At 42.2% G+C, this 11759-nt stretch overlaps 1 protein-coding gene across 2 annotated transcripts in view; it reads right to left on the reverse strand.

The window, feature by feature from the left end:
* Positions 1 to 11759, reverse strand: part of LOC109875460 (rho-associated protein kinase 1) — a 71499-nt gene that overhangs the window by 22719 nt on the left and 37021 nt on the right. For both annotated transcript variants that reach the window (XM_020467798.2, XM_020467797.2), the window contains exons 6-10: positions 10913 to 10997; positions 8990 to 9134; positions 8059 to 8197; positions 7614 to 7705; positions 1804 to 1963 (exon numbers count right to left, since the gene is read on the reverse strand). In XM_020467798.2, the coding sequence (XP_020323387.1) occupies positions 1804 to 1963; positions 7614 to 7705; positions 8059 to 8197; positions 8990 to 9134; positions 10913 to 10997 (621 nt within the window). The remainder of the gene's footprint in view (positions 1 to 1803; positions 1964 to 7613; positions 7706 to 8058; positions 8198 to 8989; positions 9135 to 10912; positions 10998 to 11759) is intronic.

Consider the following 11759-nt stretch of genomic DNA (forward strand, 5'->3'; position numbering starts at 1 on the left):
TGACAAGCATACCCATAACATTATGCGCCAACATGCTTGAAAATATGAAGAGTAGTACTCAGTGACGTGTTGGATTTGCCCCAAACATTACTTTGTCCTAAATACAAACTTTTACAAAACCTTTTTTTCTTTGCAGTTTTACTTTAGTGCCTTATCGTAAACAGGAGGCATGTTTTAGAATATTTTTATTCTGTACATGCTTCCTTCTTCTCACTGTCATTTAGTATTGTGAAGTAACTACAACGCTGTTGATCCATCCTCAGTTCTCTCCTATCACAGCCATTAAACTCATGGTGAAATCTCAGAACAGTTTCCTTCCTCTCCGGCAACTGAGTTAGGAGGACTCCTGTATCTTTGTAGTGACTGGGTGTATTGATACACCATCCAAAGTCTGATATAAACTTTATGCTCAACGGGAGATTCAATGTCTGCTTTAGGTGCCCTTCTTTGCAAGGCATTGGAAAACCTCCCTGGTCTTTGTGGTTGAATCTGTGTTTGTAATTCACTGCTCGACTGAGGGACCTTATAGATAATTGTATGTGTGGGATATAGAGTTGAGGTAGTCATTCAAAACTCATGTTACACACAGAGTAAGTCATGAACTTATTTAGGCTTGCCGTAACAAAAGGGGTTGAAAACTTGACTCAAGACATTTCAGCTTTTCATTTGTAAAAATGTCTAAAAACATAATTCCCCTGCCATCATGGGTTATTGTTGGTAGGCCAGTGACACAAAATGTCCATTTAATCCCTTTTAAATTCAGGCTGTAAGAACAAAATGTGGGAAAAGTCAAGGGGTGTGAATACTTTCTGAAGGCACTGTAGTGACAACACTAGGACTACACTTCCCTGACCCACTGATGACCTGACCAAACCGTGAACACATCCCACCGGCTCAAACACGTTGTGGTCAGATTACTCTCCAGTATGAGACATTCATATGTGCATGTCTAACAAGCTCTGGGTGTAATTAGCTATATTGCTATAAAAGTTGCATTAGATTTATGAGGCTGAATAAAACAACAGCAGTACTGACAGTTCTGATGGCTCTAGCAGGTTAAGCTAGAAAGTGTCAACTAGCAGTTCACAGAATAACAGATGATTGCGCCAGCTGGTGCACCCAGACTATTTTGACTGTGGTAAGTCAGGCCTGACTATAGTATGTTGACCATGGTTAGGGCCTTGAGTTTCTCCTGAGCAGACCAGAAAGAGCCTATGTGATGACTGACAGTGTTGACTGTAATTGGTATTTGACTGATGAGTGTTCTAGTGAAGCCTGACAGTGTTGACTGTAGTTGGTGACGCCAGGCTAAGCGGACAGTGCCAACACATACTCTGGACACCGTTTCCCAACACAGATTAAGCCTAGTCCTGGACTAAAATGCAGTTCATGGAAATTCTCCAGGAAACATGATTCAAGCGCCTTACTGGTGACTGCTGTAGTAGTTGAAGCCTGGCTATGCTAACATACTTACTGGTGACTGCTGTAGTAGTTGAAGACTGGCTATGCTAACATACTTACTGGTGACTGCTATAGTAGTTGAAGCCTGGCTATGCTAACATACTTACTGGTGACTGCTGTAGTAGTTGAAGACTGGCTATGCTAACATACTTACTGGTGACTGCTGTAGTAGTTGAAGACTGGCTATGCTAACATACTTACTGGTGACTGCTATAGTAGGTGAAGCCTGGCTATGCTAACATACTTACTGGTGACTGCTGTAGTAGTTGAAGCCTGGCTATGCTAACATACTTACTGGTGACTGCTGTAGTAGTTGAAGCCTGGCTATGCTAACATACTTACTGGTGACTGCTATAGTAGGTGAACCCCACAAAGGGCAGCTGGTTGCCCACGAAGGCCTTCGGTATGGGGAAGGTCTCCTCGTCTCCCCGGTCCTCCTCAATTTCGTCAAAGTTACTGGTGTCGATGTCACTGCTCAGCTCAGGCACTACCGGGGCCGCCGCTGGAAATACAGATAGACAGGAGGTGGAGGAGAGAACAGAATCATGACTCACTGAAAGTGGGGAAACTATTCTCATAGTTTTGATGATTTGGTGCAGAGGCACATTGAGTTGAGAACTTGAGGCGTGTACTGCACTTTGAAACTTGCAAAGTGCAAAATAGTACACCAGTACAAGGTGATGGGACATACAAGTGTAAGCAACACAGTCTCAGGGGAGTTGGGATATGCAAGAAACACACTTCCATTACACACTTGTGTGTAACAAGACAAATAAACACCCCCCAAATTATTATTACTCTACATCAGTCCCATATCAAATCAAAATTGTATTCATCACATGTGCCGAATACAACTGGTGTAGACTTTACAGTGAAAGGCTTGATTACCAACATTCCCAACAATGCAAAGTTAAAAATAAAACAAGGAAAATGGTAACTAACAAGAGGAAAAAAATCAAATACACAATGGAGCTACAGTGGGGCAAAAAAGTATTTAGTCAGCCACCAATTGTGCAAGTTCTCCCACTTAAAAAGATGAGAGGCCTGTAATTTTCATCATACACTTCAACTATGACAGACAAAATTAGAAGAAAAAAAAATCTGAAAATCACATTGTAGGATTTTTAATGAATTTATTTGCAAATTATGGTGGAAAATAAGTATTTGGTCACCTACAAACAAGCAAGATTTCTGGCTCTCACAGACCTGTAACTTCTTGTAACTTCTACCCCCAAGCCATAAGACTGTTGAACAATTAATCAAGTGGCTAACGGACTATTTATATTGACCGCTCCATTTGTTTTGTACACTGCTGCTACTCTCTGTTTCTTATCTATGCATAGTCACTTCACCCCTACCTACATGTACACTGCTGCTACTCTCTGTTTCTTATCTATGCATAGTCACTTCACCCCTACCTACATGTACACTGCTGCTACTCTCTGTTTCTTATCTATGCATAGTCACTTCACCCCTACCTACATGTACACTGCTGCTACTCTCTGTTTCTTATCTATGCATAGTCACTTCACCCCTACCTACATGTACACTGCTGCTACTCTCTGTTTCTTATCTATGCATAGTCACTTCACCCCTACCTACATGTACACTGCTGCTACTCTCTGTTTCTTATCTATGCATAGTCACTTCACCCCTACCTACATGTACACTGCTGCTACTCTCTGTTTCTTATCTATGCATAGTCACTTCACCCCTACCTACATGTACACTGCTGCTACTCTCTGTTTCTTATCTATGCATAGTCACTTCACCCCTACCTACATGTACACTGCTGCTACTCTCTGTTTCTTATCTATGCATAGTCACTTCACCCCTACCTACATGTACACTGCTGCTACTCTCTGTTTCTTATCTATGCATAGTCACTTCACCCCTACCTACATGTACACTGCTGCTACTCTCTGTTTCTTATCTATGCATAGTCACTTCACCCCTACCTACATGTACACTGCTGCTACTCTCTGTTTCTTATCTATGCATAGTCACTTCACCCCTACCTACATGTACACTGCTGCTACTCTCTGTTTCTTATCTATGCATAGTCACTTCACCCCTACCTACATGTACACTGCTGCTACTCTCTGTTTCTTATCTATGCATAGTCACTTCACCCCTACCTACATGTACACTGCTGCTACTCTCTGTTTCTTATCTATGCATAGTCACTTCACCCCTACCTACATGTACACTGCTGCTACTCTCTGTTTCTTATCTATGCATAGTCACTTTACCCCTACCTACATGTACACTGCTGCTACTCTCTGTTTCTTATCTATGCATAGTCACTTCACCCCTACCTACATGTACACTGCTGCTACTCTCTGTTTCTTATCTATGCATAGTCACTTCACCCCTACCTACATGTACACTGCTGCTACTCTCTGTTTCTTATCTATGCATAGTCACTTCACCCCTACCTACATGTACACTGCTGCTACTCTCTGTTTCTTATCTATGCATAGTCACTTCACCCCTACCTACATGTACACTGCTGCTACTCTCTGTTTCTTATCTATGCATAGTCACTTCACCCCTACCTACATGTACACTGCTGCTACTCTCTGTTTCTTATCTATGCATAGTCACTTCACCCCTACCTACATGTACACTGCTGCTACTCTCTGTTTCTTATCTATGCATAGTCACTTTACCCCTACCTACATGTACACTGCTGCTACTCTCTGTTTCTTATCTATGCATAGTCACTTCACCCCTACCTACATGTACACTGCTGCTACTCTCTGTTTCTTATCTATGCATAGTCACTTCACCCCTACCTACATGTACACTGCTGCTACTCTCTGTTTCTTATCTATGCATAGTCACTTCACCCCTACCTACATGTACACTGCTGCTACTCTCTGTTTCTTATCTATGCATAGTCACTTCACCCCTACCTACATGTACACTGCTGCTACTCTCTGTTTCTTATCTATGCATAGTCACTTCACCCCTACCTACATGTACACTGCTGCTACTCTCTGTTTCTTATCTATGCATAGTCACTTCACCCCTACCTACATGTACACTGCTGCTACTCTCTGTTTCTTATCTATGCATAGTCACTTCACCCCTACCTACATGTACACTGCTGCTACTCTCTGTTTCTTATCTATGCATAGTCACTTCACCCCTACCTACATGTACACTGCTGCTACTCTCTGTTTCTTATCTATGCATAGTCACTTCACCCCTACCTACATGTACACTGCTGCTACTCTCTGTTTCTTATCTATGCATAGTCACTTCACCCCTACCTACATGTACACTGCTGCTACTCTCTGTTTCTTATCTATGCATAGTCACTTCACCCCTACCTACATGTACACTGCTGCTACTCTCTGTTTCTTATCTATGCATAGTCACTTCACCCCTACCTACATGTACACTGCTGCTACTCTCTGTTTCTTATCTATGCATAGTCACTTCACCCCTACCTACATGTACACTGCTGCTACTCTCTGTTTCTTATCTATGCATAGTCACTTCACCCCTACCTACATGTACACTGCTGCTACTCTCTGTTTCTTATCTATGCATAGTCACTTCACCCCTACCTACATGTACACTGCTGCTACTCTCTGTTTCTTATCTATGCATAGTCACTTCACCCCTACCTACATGTACACTGCTGCTACTCTCTGTTTCTTATCTATGCATAGTCACTTCACCCCTACCTACATGTACACTGCTGCTACTCTCTGTTTCTTATCTATGCATAGTCACTTCACCCCTACCTACATGTACACTGCTGCTACTCTCTGTTTCTTATCTATGCATAGTCACTTCACCCCTACCTACATGTACACTGCTGCTACTCTCTGTTTCTTATCTATGCATAGTCACTTCACCCCTACCTACATGTACACTGCTGCTACTCTCTGTTTCTTATCTATGCATAGTCACTTCACCCCTACCTACATGTACACTGCTGCTACTCTCTGTTTCTTATCTATGCATAGTCACTTCACCCCTACCTACATGTACACTGCTGCTACTCTCTGTTTCTTATCTATCCATAGTCACTTCACCCCTACCTACATGTACACTGCTGCTACTCTCTGTTTCTTATCTATGCATAGTCACTTCACCCCTACCTACATGTACACTGCTGCTACTCTCTGTTTCTTATCTATGCATAGTCACTTCACCCCTACCTACATGTACACTGCTGCTACTCTCTGTTTCTTATCTATGCATAGTCACTTCACCCCTACCTACATGTACACTGCTGCTACTCTCTGTTTCTTATCTATGCATAGTCACTTCACCCCTACCTACATGTACACTGCTGCTACTCTCTGTTTCTTATCTATGCATAGTCACTTCACCCCTACCTACATGTACACTGCTGCTACTCTCTGTTTCTTATCTATGCATAGTCACTTCACCCCTACCTACATGTACACTGCTGCTACTCTCTGTTTCTTATCTATGCATAGTCACTTCACCCCTACCTACATGTACACTGCTGCTACTCTCTGTTTCTTATCTATGCATAGTCACTTCACCCCTACCTACATGTACACTGCTGCTACTCTCTGTTTCTTATCTATGCATAGTCACTTCACCCCTACCTACATGTACACTGCTGCTACTCTCTGTTTCTTATCTATGCATAGTCACTTCACCCCTACCTACATGTACACTGCTGCTACTCTCTGTTTCTTATCTATGCATAGTCACTTCACCCCTACCTACATGTACACTGCTGCTACTCTCTGTTTCTTATCTATGCATAGTCACTTCACCCCTACCTACATGTACACTGCTGCTACTCTCTGTTTCTTATCTATGCATAGTCACTTCACCCCTACCTACATGTACACTGCTGCTACTCTCTGTTTCTTATCTATGCATAGTCACTTCACCCCTACCTACATGTACACTGCTGCTACTCTCTGTTTCTTATCTATGCATAGTCACTTCACCCCTACCTACATGTACACTGCTGCTACTCTCTGTTTCTTATCTATGCATAGTCACTTCACCCCTACCTACATGTACACTGCTGCTACTCTCTGTTTCTTATCTATGCATAGTCACTTCACCCCTACCTACATGTACACTGCTGCTACTCTCTGTTTCTTATCTATGCATAGTCACTTCACCCCTACCTACATGTACACTGCTGCTACTCTCTGTTTCTTATCTATGCATAGTCACTTCACCCCTACCTACATGTACAAATTACCTCTAACCTGTACCCCCCCACATAGACACTGTACCGGTACCCCCTGTATATAGCCCCCTCCTTCTCCTATAGACCTGGCAACACACTAACTCATCTCTGCTTATGGCAATGTTCTGCTGTCAAATATGTCAGTCTTTCTCTCCCCTCTTAAACTGTCTCTTGTCAATCTAGACTACTTAGAGATAAAAATGCATCAACTATAAACACAAAACATTCAGTCCGACAGTTGATACAGTGAGTTGACACAGTAGATATTCAGGTGCTTTTTATGCCTCAGAAACGGCATCCTATTCCCTATGAGGTGTACTACTTTGCACCTTTTCCCTATGAAGTGTATGGAATAGGGTTCCCATTAGTCTCCCAGCTAATCATCTAGGGGAGTATCTAAAGGAGCAGCAAGGACAGCCAGTGCTGGTGGCATGGCAGGGCATGCCAGAGCAGGGCTAGGGGCGGTGTGGCCAGGCCAAAGTGATGACTGCAGCCCTTCAGCGTATTTAATATAAACCCAGTAAAGAGCTGCAATAGCCAGTGGATTTACATTTAGCCCCCCGCCTCTACTCTCTCCACTGCAGCCGGAGACCACATCAACACTCAGCCAAGGTGCTGTTCAGTAGGGTACACCGCAGCAAAAAGCTTTGCAACTACTGGACATGACCCAGTACTGCTGTCCTCCCGTTCTCACCCTCAAAAATAAACCATCCAGGTTCAAATTGGTTTCAAACTGATAACACCACTAAAAGCGGAATCGTTGCAATCACTCAGTGTGGCCATGGGTTACTGAATGGATCTTATTCTGGAATTTCCTGAGACTGTCCGCAGTAGGTCAATGGGAAAACATGTATTAACACTAAAAGCAGTTTGCCAACAGAGCAGTGCGGGGGGGGGGGGTCACATAGGAATCATGAAAGCGCTGCTGGTTGACCTGAACACAACTCACTCTCTCGGATGTTCTCCCATGTCCACTGGTCGTTCTTGAAGAAAGGATGCCTCTTGATCTCATCCACCCCGTTACGGCCCAGTCGCACCTCCCTAGGAACAGGGAATCAGAACAAGGTACCGTTTAGTCATTCTGCAATCCACTGATAATGTCCATTGTTATACAGAGTCTATGGCTTTGAAACGAACTCTGAACACAGGAAGTGAAAGCTTTAGACGTGATTGATAGCTCTTCAGAAGAACACAGCTTGATGTCTGACTGATTACTAAGTCTAATCAAGTCAATGAGTTCATGACACTAGTCCCTTTCCATCTATTTGTCAACTAGGGAAATCATTGGTAAAACATGAATGATTTCTCTAAACAAAACAGTATAAAATCAGGGCTTTCTGCACCATCAGTTTTTATTTCCTAACCGCGCATAAAAATAAAGTCATCATCCTCACCTGTCAGTCAGGAAGGCACAAATGAGGTTCTTGGCATCCTTGGAGATGTCGCTGTCTTCAGGGAAGGTCAGTGCGTTCTTGTGGTTCATGATCTTACTGTACGTCCCCACCAACGAGTCAGCGTAGAACGGTGTGTCACCTACAGACACACAAAACCACAGGCAGTGAGGTTAGCTTGTGAACCCAGCCAAGACTACATATTTTCAATGGTTCTCAATGGGGGTTTGCTTAGCCTAAACGTAAACCCTTAACCATTACCCTAGTCTTGAACAAAGTTTGATCCCTATACCTAGCCTCTTCCTTTAGGTTGAGGCAATGTAGGGCTGGGCAATATATTAAGGTATACTGGTATGGATTTTTACAATACCGTCTATAAAAAGGTATTCTGATAGTGTTAAATAAATGAAAAGTTCTACAATTTGGACAACTGTCAGTTTTGTCCTAGTTCGGTTGAGTATGAAACAATCAGAATGGAGGAAGCCCATTAGAATCATTTGTTGCCATCCTAACTACTAAAAATATTTTTCAAACTTTTTTTGGTCTTTATTTTATTTTTATTTAACCACGCAAGTCAACTAAAAACTAATTCTTATTTACAATGACGGCCTACCAAGAGGCAATAGGCCCCCTGTGGGGACAGGATAAAAAAAAAATGAAGTAAACACGATTCGCTACAAGTGGCCAATGTGTGAAACAAGATACTGTATATGCAGTAAAGGAGCGACAAGATAGTATCCTTTCCAACTTCATCTTTGCATAGTATGGCTTCATGGCATGATGATTACACAATATGACAAAACAAGGGGAAGACGTTATGTACTACCAGAGTCAAATAAGAGAGGGAATATAGAAGACTATCCTCAATGGTATTGTACGACCAGTTTGTTTCTGATCATAACAGCGTGAGAAACGGTCTCTTATTGCGACTCACCGACAAGCATCTCATATAGGAATACTCCCACGGACCACCAGTCACACTCCCGGCCATAATATCCATCTCCTCCCTGGGATTTTAGTACCTCTGGCGAAATGTAGTCTGGCGTTCCCACTGCTGTGTCGCATCGGACCATACCATCCTGAAATAGCATTAATCTTAAACTACTATTCTACTGTATTTATAAACACTGCTGTGTAACATTGTTCAAAGCGTATACACTCTAAAATACATAAGCATTCATAGTTCAAGAAAACAAATTGTAGGCGTAAGTGCTGATACAGTGCCTTCAGAAAGTATTCAGACCCCTTGACTTATTCCACATTTTGTTGTAATTACTGCCAGAATTCAAAATTGATTTCTCTCACCCATCTAAACACAATACCCCATAATGAGAAAGTGAAAACATGTTTTTTCTTTTTTACAGAAATCTCAACTCTTTGTTAATGCTATGTAGGAAGTACATTTGGGGCCGATTAAAGCTTCAAGTCATCTTGGGTGTATCTCTGCATCAGCTTTGCACATCTAGATGGAGATATTCTTCCTTGCAGATTTTCTCAAGCTCAGTTAAGTTCAATAGGGTGCGGCAGGAACAGCAATCTTCAAGTCTTTCCACAGATTTTCAAATTAAATTTAAGTCTGGGCTTTAGCCAGACTCAAGGACGTTCATATTCTTAAGCCAGTACAGAGTTGCACTGGCTGTATGCTCGGTGTCATTGTCCTGTTGGAAAAAAAAAAATCTACAACCTAGTCTAAGGTCAATTGCATCATAAAGCAGGTTCTCAAGGATTTGCCTGTATTTGGCACCATTCATTGTTCCCTCTATCCTAACCAGTGGCTGCCACCACCATGCTCCATGGTAGGGATGGTGTTAGACGGGTGATGAGGTATGCCTGGTTTTCACCAGACAAAGCGGTTTCCATTCAAGACAAAGAGTACATTTTTTTTGCATCATCAGACCACAGAATATTTTGCCTTATGATCTGTGTCTTTTTCGTGCCTTTTTCTCAGGAGCAGCTTCCGCCTGGCCACTCTCCCATAAAGCACAGATTGGTGAAGTGCTGCAGAGACTTTTGTCCTTCTGGCAGGTTCTCCCATCTCAGCCAAGGAACTCTTTAGTTCTGTCAGATTGGTCAATGGGTCCTTGCTCACCACCCTGACCAAGGTCATTCTTGCCTGGTTGCTCAGTTTGGTTGGATGGCCAGCTCTAGGCAGAGTCTGGGTAGTTCCATAATTTTTTCAAATTTCCCCAATGATGGAGACCACTGTGCTCTTGAAAACTTTCAACACTCTAGAAATAGTTTTATAATCTTCCCCAGATATAAGAATTGTGATGAGGCAATCAGATCTACGGACAGTTCATTGGACATCATGGTATTGTTTTTGCTTTGACATGCACTGTCAACTGGGACCTTAGACAGGTGTGTTTCTATCTAAATCATGTCCAACCAATTGAATAGGCAACAGGTGGACACTTTGTAGTGTATCAACAATGATCAAAGGAAATGTGATACAGTTGATCTCAATTTGGAGTGTCATACAAAGGTCTGTGAATACTTATGTAAATTAGATAGACGCATTTCATTTTCATTAACATGTTTTCACTGTCATTATGGGTCATTGTGTGTAGATGGGTGAAGAAACAAATCATTTTTAATTCAGGCTGTTACAACAAAAATGTGGAATAAGTCCAGGGGTATGAATACTTTCTGAAGGCACTGTGTGTAAGATGAAGAATGCTAAGTAAATGTGTTAAAAGTTGGAAATATTGATAAACATTCACTAAGATTAATTAAATAGAGCATTTGGAAGGAGCAAACAGTTTAAACTCTTAAACAACAGTCTACTCTACAGGGTGATAGTGTCAACTAACTTCTCATTATCAGTCACGGTGCGTTGGAAGGCTAGTGCGATAGCTACCTTGTTCATTTTCATACAGGTCCCAAAGTCTGCCAACTTCAAGTGGCCTGCTTTGTCTAGCAACATGTTATCAGGCTTCACGTCCCTGAAAGACATAAAAAGACACTTAAGGGATAATCAACAAGGGGCTATGCGTTCTCTGGATTATAATGAATGACGTGGGAGATGTCTTCCACGACGCGCTAGCGGAATGGAACTGACCTTCAATGGAGTTGCATTAGTTTCCAGAGAACGCATAAAGCCCTAAGTTGATTGTCCCTTTAATACCATGGCGATAATTTAACACATTTGCAGGTAGAAATTTGTTCATTTGCCACTAGAAATGTGTCCAACATCCACTGAAGTAGCTAGCAAGTTGACAAAAGTGACCGTAGTTGCCTTGGTAACCAAACAAACAGACTTGCTAGTTTAAGGAACCAGGCCATCAGTCCTAGCTTTCCATTATAAAATAGAATTCAACAACGGCAATAATGTTTTCAATTCAATTTTGCTTTCAACAGCAGCTCAAACACAGAACATGTAAGAATGAACTATAGCCATTGAATTCTACCGTGCAAATATACCGTGCGTTATAATGAAATAATGCATGCCCTAGAATGCCCTTCAAGCCAATCAGATGGAGTATTCAACGATGCCATTGTATAAAGTCATTTCTAAAATGGGTGGTTCGAGCCCTGAATGCTGATTGGCTGACAGCCGTGGTATATCAGACCGTATACCACGGGTATGTGACAAAGCATTTATTTTTACTGCTCTAATTACGTTGGTAACCAGCTTACAATAGCAATAAGGCACCTCTGGGCTTTGTGGTACATGGCCAATATACCACGGCTAAAGGCTGTTGGCA

Source organism: Oncorhynchus kisutch, linkage group LG30, assembly GCF_002021735.2.
Source record: "Oncorhynchus kisutch isolate 150728-3 linkage group LG30, Okis_V2, whole genome shotgun sequence".
Classification (NCBI taxonomy): domain Eukaryota; kingdom Metazoa; phylum Chordata; class Actinopteri; order Salmoniformes; family Salmonidae; genus Oncorhynchus; species Oncorhynchus kisutch.